The sequence below is a fragment of the Oratosquilla oratoria genome, chromosome 31 (assembly GCF_046742065.1).
Source record: "Oratosquilla oratoria isolate Oo_2021 chromosome 31, ASM4674206v1, whole genome shotgun sequence".
Lineage (NCBI taxonomy): Eukaryota > Metazoa > Arthropoda > Malacostraca > Stomatopoda > Squillidae > Oratosquilla > Oratosquilla oratoria.
The window spans coordinates 43,881,785-43,899,470 of NC_134807.1; the positions used below are offsets into that span (position 1 = coordinate 43,881,785).

The 17,686-nt window shown below is 38.9% G+C and overlaps 1 protein-coding gene across 2 annotated transcripts in view; it reads left to right on the forward strand.

Moving 5' to 3' along the window:
* LOC143041528 (N-acetylglucosamine-1-phosphotransferase subunits alpha/beta-like) overlaps window positions 1-5,776 on the forward strand; it is a 142,691-nt gene extending 136,915 nt beyond the window's left edge. For both annotated transcript variants that reach the window (XM_076213509.1, XM_076213510.1), the window contains exon 18: window positions 5,459-5,776. In XM_076213509.1, coding sequence (XP_076069624.1) covers window positions 5,459-5,530 — 72 coding nt within the window. In that variant the 3' untranslated portion in view covers window positions 5,531-5,776. The remainder of the gene's footprint in view (window positions 1-5,458) is intronic.
* Window positions 5,777-17,686: the final 11,910 nt, after the last annotated feature.

The window sequence follows — 17,686 nt, forward strand, 5'->3', positions numbered from 1 at the left end:
GTAACAAAAATAACTGAAGGAAAAAATAATGTAGAATCAATTATAGTGCAAGTCGAAGGTAAAAAAATGAAGAAAAGAAAATTTGCAGTGGTATATGTACCTTTTAAAACACAAGCCTGGACAGAAAGGGATCATGCCGAGTTACTAGATGATACAAAAGAAGAACTAATTGAAACACTGAAGGATGGAGGAAATACAGTAATTATGGGTGACTTTAATTCAAAAGAAATATGCTGGGAAGATATGACAGTGAAAGGGGGGGAGAAACACTGGGGCAATGTACTCCTTGACTTGACCATTGAATACACAATGACCCAGTGGATTAGAGAAAATACTAGATATAGAGGAAATGAAGAACCCTCAAAATTGGACTTAATACTTACGACAGAACCTGAGATAATCGAAAATATTATTTACAAAACTCCGATAGGAAAAAGTGACCACGTACTAATAGAAATGGAATTGAGAGAACAAACACACCAAAACAAAAATGATAAACATACATGTATAACAAAACAAACTTTGAGAAACTTAAAATATTCTTTCGCAATGCAAACTGGGAAAAATTCTAAAACGAAGATACAGGGATAGAAGAAAAATGGAACATACTAAAAGAAATTTATAATGAAGGAGTGAACAAATTTGTACCACAACAAAAAATGGAAAAGGCATACATAAAGAACTGGTACAACAAAAGATGTAGTGAAGCAAAGGAAAAAAGAGACAAAGCTTGGAAAAATGGAAAATAGATAAGAAACAAAGCAAATGGCAAACATACATCAAACTAAGAAACGAATATGTAAAAATACGCAGAGATGAAAAGAGAAACTATGAAAAAAAGATAATAGACAAATGTAAAGAAGAGCCCCAACTATTTTACAAATATGTAAATGGAAAACTGAAAAACAAACAAGAAATAGAAAAACCGCGCCAAGATAAAAAGGAATTTACAGAAGAACTGGAAACGGCTGAAATAATGAACAACCACTACAGATCAGTATTCACAATAGAAAACTCGCCTAACAGTGAAGTTAGAGAGAATTATCCCCAGCAATGAAAGAAATAAACGTAACAAAAAGAAATCAGTGATCAAATTAAAACCCTGGATGTCAGAAAATCACATGGCCCAGACGGAATAGCAAACTGGATACTGAAAGAATGCATGGAAGAATTAACTGACAAAATATATGATATAATTAAATCCTCACTTAAAGAAGGAAAAGTACCATTGGACTGGAAAAAAGCAAACATTGTACCAATTTATAAGGGAGGTGATAAGGAAGATCCATCTAACTACAGACCAGTCTCACTAACAAGCACAATAGCAAAAATTTGTGAAAGAGTGATCAAAAACAGATGGGTTAAATACCTGGAAGAAAAATCTATACTGAACCCAAATCAATTTGGATTTAGACAAGGGAGATCCTGTACAACAAATCTGATCTGCTTTTACTCAAGATTAGTAGACATAATACAAGAAAGAGATGGATAGGCAGACTGTGCTTTTCTGGACCTGCAAAAGGCATTCGATAAGGTACCTCATAGGAAACTAATAAATAAGATAGAGTCAAAAGGTGGCATCAGAGGAAAATTATTGGAATGGATGAAAGACTTCCTGATTGGGAGGAAAATGAGAGTTGTAATTAGAGAAAAATTCTCCAACTGGGAAGAAGTAAAAAGCGGTGTCCCGCAAGGATCAGTACTGGCCCCGATCATGTTCGCTGTATACATTAATGACATGAATGAAGGCGTGGAGTGCTATATAATTTTTTTTGCAGATGATGCAAAATTACTTAAGAAGGTAAAAACAGAAGAGGACTGCAACTCATTGCAACAAGATCTGGACACAATATGGAATTGGACTCAAAAGTGGGAAGTAAAATTCAATATTAAGAAATGCAGTATAATGGAATTTGGAAAGAGTAGAAACAGAATATCAAAAGATTACAGAATTGGGGAAGAAAAAATAAAAAGAAAAAACTATGAAAAAGATCTTGGAGTGATGATTGGAAAGGACATGAAACCAGATAAGCATATAAATAAGATGTTCGGAGAAACCTACAACTTATTGAGAGCAATCAAAGTGGCATTTACTTATATGGATGAAGAAATGATAAGGAAAATACTAACTACACTAATAAGACCAAAACTTTAGTATGCATCATCACTTTGGACACCCAGTACCAAAACGAATATTAAGAAACTAGAAAGATTACAAAGAGTGACAACCAAACTAGCACCGACACTCGCCGAACTAACATATGAGCAAAGACTATCCAAATTGAACCTACCAACTCTGGAACAAAGAAGAGAAAGAGGAGATTTGCTATCTACAGAATAATGAAAGGAATGGAAGTTTTAGACAGGAACGACCTATTAGTGTGGGAAAACGGTAAAACAAGAGGACATGGAAAAAAATTGAAAAAGGATAGTTATAGAAAAAACTTGAAAAGGAACAGTTTCCCACACAGAGCGATAAATACATGGAACAAATTAGACAACAAAACAGTATGTGCTAACACTATACAAGATTTTAAGATAAACTTGATGCGGAGAGATACAAAGACGGGTCACCACGAGCATAGCTCCCCTCCCGTATATTACAACTAGGTAAATACATACCATCTTTGCACACCTTGTCTCTCCCTCCTTGAAATGCCCCAATTCTTTTTCCGCTCTTATCTCTGCTCTATCCTTCAGCACATCCCATGCTTCTCTCGGCTCTTCCTTGTACTCCTGCTACTTTTCCTTCTCATTGAAACAATTTGTTCTGAGTACTTTTCTATCTTTTGCCATTTTCCTGTTTTTCCACCTATCCTCCACTCTCAACTTACCTTCCACCAAAAATTTATCTGATATTCCTCCACTCTTCCCTAAGAACAGGAACATCCAGAACTCTTCCTGCTCTTTTGCTGATAAAACTGAGAGAAAAATTCTAAGCCTCTACAATTGATTAATTGTTGCCTCAATTTTCACTGAGTGGAAAACCTGACTCCCCACATTGGTTGGCAGCAGTCCTCAGGTCCTCCAACAGATCTCTGAAAAAAAAAATTAGACTTTTGTCTGTATTGTATTAATGTGGGACTGTTTCCATGTCACCAGCTGAAAGTGGTAAGAGAAAGGAACCAGTTGCCACTTGTCATCTCTCCATGTGTGAAAAAATGTAGGAAATACAGTTGAAGTTCTTAGAGATCTTGGGTCCAGTCCAGAGACTGATTGTCATCCCCTTAGGGTTCCACCTCCAGATAGTTTTGAGGGGATAAATGAGTTTTGAAAATGGACAGCCTTGGTGTCCTTCCAGGATAAGCACTTGCATGTACCCATCATTGGTGAATGGGGAAGGTAAGAAATAATAGAATGAAGAAGGGTTATGTATGAGCTTGAAAGGATGACACAATAATCTGGAAGGGAAGAGAAAAGGGACTTTGAAAAGAATATTATTGATGAATGCAAAGATAAGCTAAAGCTGTTCTACAGTAAATTGGGACACAAGGAAGGAAACTCATAGCTGATAGTGGATGGAGAACTCTATGAAAAGGTATCAACTCAGGCTGAAATAATGAACAAAACTTTCCAGTCTGTTTTCACTAAGGAAAATTATTTCTTGGATGAGGGAAATGTGAACATTCACTAGTTTGCTAATGATATAAAAATCATGAATTTGTCTGTCTGTCTACAGTACAGGTACTCCTCGTTTAACGACCTACTCGGTTAGCGATGACGCGGAGTTACGACGGGCTTTATGACAGACGTTTAACGTAAATCTCCCGAAGTTACGACGTCGTGTACAATAATTAAGTTGGCTGAGGCAAATTTGTATGATGTTATAATTGAACTTGTACGGTGGATATTAGCTGTGAGGTAAAGTGTTCTGAAGCTTAGGTCTACATTACCATCCTGCAAGCTGCAAAAACTACCTGGGGTAGTGGTATATTTTTAGTTTCGACCATGGGCGCAATATAGCAATAGAAAATTAATTATTAATTTTGTAAATTATAATGTATCAAAGTAATATGCAATTTTGTGAGCGGAAAAAAAAAAGTGCTAAAACAAATTTCGTAAGTAACGAAGTCATGTCGGACGAATGGTACACCATGTTTGTTATGATAGATGCCGATGTCGAAGAAATAAAAGGATGATGAATTCGTCTAACCTAAACTAAACTAACCTGACCTGTGTTTGATAAATCATTACCTGCAAATTAGATGTCATCTGGCTTGTCCTCGTTGTCGTCGTCGTGAGAGACGTTGGCAGACGACAAGATGGCGTCCCAATCCTATGCTACCGACTTCGTTCATTAGCATATTTTCTTGTAGCATGGTATTTTTTTACTTTCATTTCCGCCCACAAAATTGCATATTACGTTGATACATTTTAATTTACAAAATTAATAATTAATTTTCTATTGCTATATTGCGCCCATGGTCAAAACTAAAAAAATACCCCGGTATTCAATATGGAATGTCAGCATACACGGATTTGGTCATATACGGTAATTTCAGGAACCTAACCACCGTAAATAAACAGTAAATAAAGCTATAATGTACTGTATAAAAGAGGGAAAATACACGAAAATAAAGATACATGTATTGCTGGACATTGTACATACAGTACATGTACGTATATGTATACACTTTCGCTTAACGACCAATTCGGTTAACGACGGTGCGCTGGTCCCAATTGTCGTCGTTAAACGAGGAGTGGTTGTATATACCAAGGGGTTCTTTTCTCTCATTAGGGAAGTAAACAAGTCAAAACTTACCACCCACTCCCACCTATTCCACTCCCATTCACTACCCTTGTTTCCCTCTTATGATAGTTCCTTGTAGATGAAGGGTCGTCCCTGTCTCCCACCCACTGCCCAGTTCAGAAGCAATGGACTAAGACATAGCACATCCACAACAGGCCCGCTTCACTTACATGGCAATAACATCCCCACCCCCTCCCCATCACCTGTCATTACCAAAGGATCACCACAACAATGATTCTTTTGAATCACCATAAAAATACTTTTAAAGAAAAAATACTTTTTAGCTTTATGTTATACTTTATAGGTTACCCATCTCACATCTTCTTGAACATGATACACTACCTGTATACCAAGGGCTTCTCCCCCCTTATAAGGGAGGTAGCCATGGTAGACACACTAACCATGGAATAAAAACATAAAAACAGTTTATGTTAGTATATAAGGCAACTATGAAATCAACCCAAAAATACAGGGTTGTCTTATAATATAGGTGTAAAATGTGAATTTTAAGTTGTGTACACTACTGTATCAAATGCAACAGTCAATTTAATACCATCAAGCCACAGGATAGATCTTTTAGGAAATATATGGGAACTGTGCCCTCAAATCTTTGTGAATATCAAGGGTATATTGCATTAAGCAGAGTGGGTTAGGATCTATAGTGCAGATATCTTCATCCCAATGTGTCACTGCTTTGATTATCCACAGATTGAAGGATTGCGCCGCCGCTGGTGCCGACGAAAAAGACGGAAAGACCGTTTTGCTCATCCCCATGTGTGATATGATATAAAACTTCAACATTCTCAAAGCTTCTATGCAAAGAAGAGCCTCATCCTCAACTATTTAATGCACAACTTGAAATTCATCTCTTGAAGAGGTTTTTTTTTTGTTTTCATGAAAAGTAGCACTGAAATATTTGCTGTGATTATATTTACATATGTAAGAATGCATTTTTTGTGCACTGGGTATTGTTCAGCACATATTTGTAAGATTTATATATGCTTTTAGTTATGTATTTTTGCTGAAGACATGAAAATTTGAAATAATTATGGTTATGTGAACCACATCTCATGAAAAACTCATTAATTAAATAGCAACAAATTATGCCGTCATTTTTTCAAACTATATACAGCAGGCCCAATATATTTGAACTTATTTCAATCCCCACAGATGTTTTGATATGGAATCGTTCAAATATTGGGTTAATTTTTCTTATAAGAATAATGTCAGTTGTATGTATTAGATTATACTGAAACCCCTCAAAATACCTATTAAAAACAATTATTTAGAAATATTGTACATTTGAATCTGTACAATAATAAATGCATAAAATCACTAATCCACAAATCAGAAGTTAAAACAACTGAATCAGAGGTCAAATATGTTGGTTTTTACTCTTATTTGATAGGTATTTCACTAATTTTACAGCAGTATTCAAAAAGAATCATTCACTTCATTTCATCACTCCATTTCAGCAGTGCAGTTGTAGTGCCATCTTGGAAAATGTTTGCTTGGATTACTGGGTATTATATATATTATTCTAGGTTAAATATAAATGATCATGATATACCAAAAGGCCTTTTCCTCCATTACACTGTAATTCATCATCACATCATTTCCTCCATTCACTGTCACATACACTTTGACACTTAGAACTTTCCATTTTCTCAAAACCCCCACCTTTCACACTCGTATTAAACCTGGCATCATCATTGTTCCTTGTGCATCTCATGACTACTTCTACACACATTAATTCAACCTTTCTCATTCATTTCCATCCAAACTCATCATCAACTGTATCAGTCTCTCCTAGTGATAGCCACAAACACAGTATCATCAGCAAATAACTGATTCACCTTCAAGTTCTTCCATTTTCACCCACCAGTTCCAGACCTTTGCTGAGCAGTTTTGGATTTGGCTCCCATACATGTTGAACAATATACCAAGGGCTTTTCCCCCTTACAAGGGAGGTAGCCAAGTCAAAAGGCAAGTAACTACTCCCACAAATTCCATTCCCATCCACTACCCTTTCTTCCCTGCCATCTTAGCTCCTCACGAATGACAGATCATCCTTGTATCCTGCCCATTGCTCTTGGTCAGAAGCAATGCATCAAGACATATCACATCCACAGCAAGGCTGTTTCACTTAATCAGTGCCCACCCCCTCCATCCCCTCATGCAGAAAAAGAGAAGATGGGGAGAAATCCCTTTGGGCTGCATCAAAATATTCACACATAACCATCCCCCACCCCCCCTCCTGCATCCCCCACCCCCCTCCTGCATCCCCCACCCCCCTCCTGCATCCCCCACCCCCCTCCTGCATCCCCCACCCCCCTCCTGCATCCTCACCCCATGTTTTCCCCCTTACCAGGGAAGTAGCCAAGTCAGAAGGCATATACCCACTCCCATCCATTTCATTCCCACCCACTCCAATATCCCCATCCACCACCCATTCCCCCCTTTCATCTTAGCTCTTCATGGATGATGGGTCATCCCTGTATCCCACCCACTGCTTTGGGTTAAAAGCAATGTAGCAGGACGCACTACATCCACAACAAGGCTGCTTCACTTAATCGGCGACACACACCCTCTCAAAAAGGGAAAAAAGAGAGCAGATTTAAAATGGGGAGGAGTATGACAGAAAAATCGTAAAGTAATAAAGAAATTAAGAAAAAAAATTCTTTTTACTTTTAAACTTTTCTGACATACTCCTCCCCCATTTTATATGTACTTATTTGAGGTGAGGAAGAGAGTTAGTGGTAAAGGAGATGGCAGATAGGGCTGATGAAAGATTATTGGGAAGGTTTGGACACATGGAAAGAGTGAGTGAAGAAAGATTATTAAAAGAGATGTGGAAAGCAGAGGTGGAGGGAGTGAACTTGAGGGGACAACTGAGGATGAGATGGATGGATAGGGTGAAGGGTGCATTGAGAAAGAGGGGAATGTCTGTTGAGCAAGGCAGGAAGAAGGCAGGAGAGAGGGATAAGTGGAGAGTGACTGTATATAGATGATACTGTTATGCAAGGAAGGGTGGGGCAGGGGATGGGGTGGTAGGAGATGCTTGTGTGTGAATGATGGCTTGATGCAGCCCAAAGGGTTTCTCCATGTCTTCTCTTTTTCTGCATGAGGGAACTGAGTGGGGGGATCATCAATTAAGCCTTGCTGTGGATATGCTGTGTCTTGTTACATTGCTTCTGACCCAGGGCAGTGCATGGGATACAGGGATGACCCATCATCCATGAGGCGCTAAGATGAGAGGGAAGAAAGGGTGGGAATAGGTACTTGCTTTTGACTTGGCTACCTTCCTTATAAGGGGGAATGGGTTCTTGGTAGATTATCTTGTTTTGCATATCTTCTTTTTTCTTTGTGCCTCTCATATGTTTCTCTCCTTTTACATACATTTGTAATATGCTCCACAAGACCTCTTTCAGTTAAGTAAAATACATTCTCCAAGCCCATGAAAAATCTAAAAACATTCTTATGTTTTGCCAAATACTTCTTGCATACCTGTCTTACCACAAAAAATTTGTCTCGAAATCCCAAGCTGCTACTCCACAAATCAACCTCAGTTCATTTCCAAATCCTCATAATATGTGCCCAAACTCCTTACTGACCACACTCAAGAGACTGATACCTCTAAAACTATATTCATACTTGTCTCAATTCCCTATGTATAGCAGGACTATACATGCACTCCTCCAGTCCACTGGGATACTTCTTTCTTTTAGACGGTTACCAATGAGAACGTCCTCTGTCAAAAACATCCTCACTTTTCTGTGTCTGAGTGAGAAACTTGGCCATGGAGGTCAAACAATAACGTATCGAATAACATATACATTTGGTTTTACAATGTTTATAAAAAAATCATACATACAGACATATACCAAAGGCTTTTTCCCCCTTACAAGGGAGGTAACCAAAAAGAAGAAGTTATAAAAACCATTCCCACCCATTCCATCCCTAATACACTCCACCCTCTTCCCTCCTCTTATTTTGGCACCTCCTGGATGATGGGTATACCCTGCATCATGTCCACTGCCCTGGGTCAGAAGACACAGCACATCCACAGCAAGGCCACTTCATTAGATCGGTGACCCTCTTCTCTCCATCCCCCATGCTACAAGTACAATGTCGTCAGCAAACAACAGCTGGCTCACCTCCTACTTTTTTCCATTTTCTTTAACCATCTCCAATCCCTGACCCACTACCCTTGCATTTACCTCTTGCACCACCCCATCCATGTATAAGTTGAACAGCCAGGGTGACATAACACATCCCTGACGAAGTCCCACCTTTACCTCGAACCACTCACTCTCTCCATTTCTAATCCTGACACATGCTCTACTACTCTTGTAAAAACTCTTGACAGCTCCTAAAAGCTTTCCTCCTATCCCGTATATCTGCAAAACCTCCCATAGTGCCTTCCTGTCTACCCTGTCATAAGCCTTTTCCAAATCCATAAAAGCCCAAAAAACATCCTTACCTTTTCCTAAAGCTTTCTCACATATCTGTCTTACCACAAAAATCTGATCTACACAACCTCTACCTGTCCTAAACCCACACTGTTCCTCACCAATTACTCCCTCTGTTCCTCTCCTAATCCTCTCAAGATCCTTCCATAAGCCTTCCCAACTACACTTAACAAGCTAATCCCTCTGAAACTACTACACTCACACTTGTCCCCTTTTCCCTTGTAAAGTGGAACTATACAGGCACTCCTCCAGTCCTCCGGCACTCTACCCTCTCTTAAACAAACATTAAATAACCTCACCAGCCAGTCCACCATCACTGTACCTCCTTTTTTCAGACATTCTGCATGACATCCATCCAGACCAGGTGCCTTACCTGCTCTCATCATCTTAACAACTGCCTTCACTTCATCCTTCCTTATTTCTCCTCCATTTTCCTCACTCATCACGGTCATTTTCTTAGCACTTCCCACTGCAACTACCTTTCCCTCCCTATCCTTCACATTTAGCAACTCCCTAAAATACTCTGCCCATCTTCCTCTTACTGCCTTCTCTTCCATTATCATCTCTCCATCTGCACCTTTTACCTTTTCTTCTCTACTTGATTCGCCTCCTCTTCCTCTCTTAATTTCTTTCCAAAACATCTTTTTATTACTTTCAAAATTTTCTGTCATACTCTTACCCCATTTCACATCTGCTCTCCTCTTTGCCTTCTTTATCTTGTGCTTTACTTCTCTTCTCTTTTCTTTGTACCTCTCATATGACTCCCTCGTCCTATTTTGTAACCAATCTGTGAAAGCTCACTTCTCTTCTACAACCTTCTTTGTTTCCTCATCCCACCACTCACTACCCTTCCTTCTATTTCCTCCTGTCCTTCTTGTTCCACACACCATCTTTGCACACCTTATGACTCCCTCCTTGAACCATCCCCATTCCTCCTCCACTCCTATTTCTACTCTATCCTTCACTCCCTCCCACTCCTCTCTCAGCTTCTTCTTGTATTCCTTCTCCTTTTCCTTCTCATTTAAGCAGTTTACTCTAAGCACCTCATTTAAGCAGTTTACTCTAAGCACCTCTTTACATTTTGTCCTTTTCCTCTTTCTCCATCTGTCCTCCACTCTCATCTTACCTTCTACTAAAAAATGATCTGATATTCCCCCACTCTCTCCCCTTAGAACATGACATTCTTAACTCTTCCTGTTATACTATCTACCACTACATAGTCCATTAATGCTCTATTAACCCTCTCCCATGTGTACTTATGCATGACTTTCCTCTGAAACACTGTATTTGCTATCATCAGCTCTCTTTCTAGACACATCTCCACCGTCAACTCTCCACTTTTTTTTTTTCTGGAACTCCACATTTTCCAATCACTCCATCTATTGGTTTACTTCCTACCGTAGCATTAAGGTCTCCCGATACCACTACATTGACATTCCTCCCTAATCCCTCTATGCACTCATTCAAATAAATCCAAAAAAAGCCTCCCTTTCCTCTACGATCTTCTCACTACCAGGCCCATATGCACTTATAAAAAACCACATCTCCCTTCTCAGTATCACCTTCATCCACATTAACCTTGAAGAAACCTCTTTCCACTCCACTACACATTTACCTATCTCTTCACTTACTAGTATAGCCACCCCATTTACATTTAAAATCATATCCAGAATAAAAATCAAATATACAAAATAATAAAATTAGCAAAAAGAAAAAAAACTGTTTTGCACATTACAATGTTTTTATCAGGTCACACTTATATCTTTATTTGAAAAATTAACATATTAACAACTCTTTATTGTATACATATACCAAAGGCTCTTTCCCCCTTACAAGGGAGGTAGCCAAAAGACAAAGGCATTAAAACCACTCCCACCCATTCCATCCCCACATATTCCACTCCCATCCACCCCCTTCCCTCCCTCTTATCTTGGCTCCTCCTGGATGACAGGTCATCCCTGCATCTCACCCACTGCCCTGGGTCAGAAGCAGTGTTGCAAGACACAGCACATCCATAGCAAGGCTGCTTCATTAAATCAGTGAACCCCCACTCCACCTCCTCATGCAAAATGGAGAAGACAAGGAGAAATCCCTTCAGACTGCATCAGTTTATTTTTCACACATCCTCACACATCCTCACCCCCCATCTCCCACCCACTCCGCATGCAGCACAGCATCATCCATACACAACCATTCTCCATTCACCCCAATCTTCTGTCCTTTCTTGTCCTTACTCAACAGACATTCCCCTCTTTCTCAAAGCCCCTTTTACCCCATCCATCCTTCTCATCCTGGGTTGGCCTTTCATGTTCACTCCTTCCACTTCTGCCTTCCACACCTCTTTTACTAATTTTTCTTCACTCATTCTTTCCATGTATCCAAATCATCCCAATACTCTTTCATCCACCCTATCTCCCAACTCCCTTTCCACCCCCATTCTCCTCCTCACCTCATTTCTCATTCTCTCCAGCCTAGTAACGCCCATCATACTTCTCAGGCACCTCATCTCACATTCAAACTCCTCTCTTTCTCTCTTATGTTCCATGTTTCTGCCCCGTACAGTGCTGTTGGGACAATCACCCCTTCATACAATCTTTTAGCATCCATTCCCAAATGTCTATTTCTCATTACACTTTTATTCCCCCAAGGCATTTACTTGTTTCTCTTAACCTACATTCTACCTCCATCTCCACTCCTCCCTTTCCTGCCACATTCACACCCAAGTATCTAAAACTAATACTATTTTATACAATTATTAATATCGGGTACACTTTGCAATTTAAGGCAATACATGTATATGGATAAAATAATATAGAATAACATATACCGGTTCATTTGGTTCTAAAATGACATTATGACTAAATAGCAGGTATACAAAATAATAAAAATACCGAAAAAATCTAGCACAATTTTCACACATCACTGTCCGTCTGCACGTGATAACCTATTCTGTACATTGAAAGTTACCAAGAGAAATCAGCCTTACATGATAAATGCTTCACAGTTTTATGTCCTGTGATGTATTACTCCCTCTACAGAAAGACCTGGATAAAGTCTGGGAATGGAGTCAAAAGTGGGAAGTGAACTTCAACCTCAAGAAATGTAGTATTATGGAGTTTGGAAAAGTAAAAATAGGATATCAGGGCAATATGAAATTGGTACAAACAAAGTAAAAAAAAAAGTTAGCTTGGAAAGGGACCTAGGAGTAATTATCAACAAAGACATGTCACCAGACAAGCATATCAACAAAATAGTTGGAGAAACCTTCAATTTACTAAGATCAGTGAAAGTGGCCTTAGACTACTTGGTTGAGGAAATGGTAAAGAAAATATTAGTCACATTGATAAGACCAAGATTGGAGTATGCTGCGACACTATGGACACCCAATACTAAAAAGAATATAAAGAAATTAGAAAGAATCCAAAGAGCAACGATAAAGATGGCACCAACACTCTAAATTGACATAAGAATAAAGATTGGAACTACCACCCCTGGAACAAAGAAGAAAAAGAGGAGATCCACTGACCATTTACAGAATTACGAAAGGGATGGAAGTCCTCGACAAATTATTTATTAAAGTGGGATAAGAGAAAAACAAGAGGACATGAAAAGAAACTCAAAAAGGATAGTTATAGAAGAGATCTGAAAAAGAATAGTTCCCCACACAGAGTGGTAGATATCTGGAACAAATTGGATGAGGCAACAGTGTGTGCAAAAACTATACAAGAATTTAAGAACAAACTAGATGCTGAAAGATACAAAGATGAGTCACTATGAGCATAGCTCTCTTTCCGTATGATACAACTAGGTAAATACAAAGGGAATAATTATCCTTACGTTTGGTGGTATTTCTTCCTTTGGTGGCATTTCAGTTTGTTTTCCAAGAGAAGATTAACTTGGAGTTCAATAAGATCTGCTTGTTCCTGGAGGAGTTTGTAGAATGACAGATTTCCACATTTGGCATGTCAGTTCAGGAACCTGTGCCATCCTTCAACATCGTTATTGATACAGATAGATTCATTGAAGACACACAATGTATGTGGTGCCCAAAGTCCTCTTGCTATCTATGTATCCCTAACATAGGTAATGAATTCTCCTAACTTCTGTGTTGTAGCTTTCTCTGCAAGGCTTTTGAACAGTGCTGGGAAGTGATTAGACGGCAAGTATGGCAGAGCAAGAAATTTCCTTAATAGTTTGTGTATGCTGTTGTCATTCCTATACACAGGTGAAAGTCCAATTTCTTTAATTTTCCTCCAAAGGCATTGTGTCCAGTCCACCACGACTTTCTCCACACGGAGTTCCTCACACATACGTTCTATGGCCTGCAGTACCTTCTTATAGTCCCGTTTCCTTTTTCAAGACATCTTTATGAATGCTAAAGGAATTTGCTTTATGTTTTCACCGCTGCTAACGAATGCGTGTACTGTGAACAATTGTGTAAACGGCGGTCTAACGAGTTTGAATGTTCCGTCCAAATATAACACTTTTGCTTTCGACAACAGCTGTACCATCTTATCCAATGCAAAGATGAGATCTCCTGTCACCAGCTTGGATATCCCTTTGAAGAAACACATCCCTGATGTAACTATATCCAGTTCAAAATCCACATGTGTGGGGTCTGTAGGTCGAATCTTCTGTTGGTGCCAATTCTCTACTGTAGCTAAATTCTCTGGTTTTGACAGGCCAGGCACAAGTATATCTCCAACAACCTCTCAAAATATACACCTGATTCACAATATCTGCTACAGATGTAATAATATTTTCATTTGCCATGGACTTCACTTGTTTTCGAACTTCTGTTGCACTAGTGGTGCCAAGTTGACCTGAATGGATTTGGGGGTGGGCCTCATGTAAAACATTGTCCTTTCTGTGAAACTAGCTTTACACCACATTGACATATTATGAATGCTGCAGGTTCATATTTTGTTTCCATTGGCCCTCCTCGTCTTTACTGTATATGTATATTTGTTGCTGTCAGCTAGTTTCTCTTTACCCTTTTGTAAGCCTTCATAAATTACCATGTAATTCATCTCTGATGTGTCCATTTCTTCTACATACAGCATTGGTGTATCGTCTTCAATTGATGATTCTTGTACAGTATCTTGTGTGGTACCTCAAAATACATGTTCAGGCCAGTGTGATCTTGGGACTCGTTGCTTATTCAGGGGGTTGGTCCTGCTGCATGGGATGATCTCTCTTGGTGAAAAATTCATCAAGTGCTTGCTGTAGTTCTTGTTTCACGGATTGGTCTTGCTGCATCTCTTCTTGTGTTGGTACTTGTTCTAGAGGACAGCATTCTTCAAACTCCATTGGTGTTGGTACCTCAAGGGAAAGTCTGTTGCTTTCAGCTATGGGACAGCCGACTTGAAGTTGGCATGGTACACACTTCCAGTCAATTTTGCTACCTTCGGCAACAGCTTATCTGTATAAATTTTGGTTATACCTGTTTTGCAGGTCCAATGTTACCTTCTCTGGCAACCATCACAGACCTTTTTGTCTTTTCCTAACTGGGTGCTGGCAGGCAATGCATAAGTCTTCTCCTATCCTGGCTTGAATTCTTTTCAGTCTTGACATTATATATTCTTCTTAAAAGGAGTAGAAGGAAAACACGCACATATAACAAGCTTATTCTTTGACTAGTTCCACACAGTGGTGTTTCCTCAGAATATTTGTACTATAACAACTGGCAATAAATACAAAATGTGTGAGGAGGGAGAGTGTACAAGGGAAGGTCAACTTCTTGTTCTTAGGGACTCAAAATCGTTTGAGTTGGTTGGACTGGCACTTCTTGGGGTGTTACAGGTGAACTGATGTCCCGACTTCTTCCATTCTGTAGCTGCATGGAGCACTGTTAATGTTGATGATTTAAAATCTCTTATTCTGTTATTTGTGCATTGATCTGTGGCTATGTATATAGCTTCAACACTCAATAAAGAACTAAGACACACAAATATCCGCATCTCTGTGACGCAGGAAAGAAAATCGGTGACCTCATTAAAACAAAGGCGGAAAATAATAATACCGACAGTTTAGTTTATAAACTTCATGCTTAGATTGTCAAAATGTTTACATTGGAGAAACATACAGAGGTTTGCCAACAAGAGTAAAAGAACACAAAGCCGATGCCCGTTACCACCGTAACACCAGCGGATTTGTGAACCATGTTGAAGAAAAGGTCACCTACCAAAATGGGATGGAACAAATATATTACAGAGCAGTTTCAGTAAGAAACAGAGGAAAATTTTTCAACTTGGCCAGCGTACACATTGTCATCTCTGGATATCTCTTTTAACTGATAATCTCTTCAGGCTCACCAGGTAGCTTTTGGGAAGGGCATGGTAAGGGTATCCATTTGGTACCATCCATTCCAGGCAGTGTCAAGACATGCAAGAGATGGGGCAGTCCCCTAATTTGACCATTGTCCACAATTAGATTGAGGACATTTTTGTTGCCTGAACCCAAGGATGGTTTTGACCAAGGACATTTTGGTCACCCAAACCCGAGAATGTTTTTGACTAAGGACATTTTAACTGAACACCCTTTTAGACACCCATTGAACAACTCACCAGCCATTCCATTACCATTATTCCACCTTTTGTTAGAGATTCCACCTGACATTTATTCTATCCAAATGTCTTTCCAGCTTTCATTTCTTTCATAGCTAATTGAACCACCACTTTTATTGCAATAGCCTTCTCAGTCTTCTTCATCCATTGAAGTTATTCTAGCATCTTCTAACATCACAATCTAATAAAATCAAATCTGTTCTCTTTTATATTTAGTAACTTCAAAAACTCTACTCATCTCCCTCTCAGTCTTCTCTTCCAATAATAATGGCCTATTTGTTCATTTTATTCTCTCCTCTGTACTTGACCCACCTCTTCACACACTATCACTTCCTTCCAAAACACCTTTTTTATTTGGAAAATTAAAAATTCTCACACATCTACCCCAGTTCATGTGTTGAAATAAATCATAGAATGCCTAATGATCTAAGCTATTCCAAGTGTTGATGCATCAATACAGAAAAATGTGTCTCTGACATCCTTCAGACATGTCATCTTCACTTTGTTCATGTGTCCTAGTAATGTTTTTGCACTTTTGCATCCTAGAGAAAGAGATCTGTCAGTTTTATCTATTCTATTTAGTGATGTGTGACTTGATTGTGGTGTCTAGGTAAGTGAAATGGATGGATAAAACTGACTGCAGAGAAGACTTCTTGAATTGGAATAGATCATGAAGTCTTGGGAACAAAAATTGAAAACTATTTACCAGAAGGATATAAAACTTTTTTCTTCATAGATGTGCCAGCTCTTGGAGTAGCCCAATCTAAAACTATAAATGGATTTAAGGCGAGGTACGACAGATGGAAAAGAGAAACAGAACTCTACAAGCGTAGCTCCTTTCCTGTGTATAACAGTTAAGCAAGTACATGTAATAGACTAATAAGAGAAAGATTGAAAATATGCCACCTAGCAGATTCATTATGAACTAATGAAAAAATTGGTTAGTCAGTAAGATGGCTGGACATTCTCAAGTCCTTAGAATCGAAAGTGTGTTGTTTCAGGCTCCCTTCAATTGAAGGCTCACTGTGGAAAATGGTGCTCTACAGCATTTAGTTCTTTAATGTGACATATTAGAGATATACCCCTTCCTACAATTTTTATATTGATTGTCATTTATTTCATAACCAGTTTTGATGGGAATAAAGTAATATTTGTAAATGCTCAAATACTGTAGTGCCAAGTTAGAGATCAGGAGAAAAAACATGCAAACTGAATAGTTCACCCTGTATTCAGTATTGAACCAGATAGTTCAGTTTCAATGTAACAGTGCATTAAAATCAGCATGTACTTGAAATCAGTGGTACCAATATATAATAGTATGCTAGAATAGGTTAAGGAACCAATTATGAGTGCCTGTATGAGGTAGTCCTGTGAGAAGAATGTTAGATACATATCCCTGTTGCCTTTCTTCAAACCCTGTAATCTTCCTCACTTTTGTGCGAGGATACAGTACTAAGAAACTGACACTGTCTGAGCACAAGATCTCTTTAATAACTTCATCCATATTTCCTTTATCTTTGAACATAAGGAGAATTGGCAACCAGTAGCTGCTTTCCACTTTCTACTACTTTCAGTTGGTAACATAGAAATACTCCCACAATAATACAGTGTAGATATCTGTCCAAGGTTTCTACACAGAAAGATCTATAAGAGGACTTGAAGACCATTGTTAGCTGGAGTGGGGCTGCAGTCACCAGCTTAGAGCCATCAATGGTTGTCAATTTTATGTGAAAAGGTGGAGGAAATGCAATCAGAATTGGTAGGGAGATCTTTCGTCCATCTTGGAGAATGAGTATCCCCTCTCTGCCCCACCCCCTGGAACTGTATCTAATGGAGGTGAGGATGTTGACAGGTTGAAAAGACAAGCAGCAGGGAGATATCTATCTCTCAGGTCCATC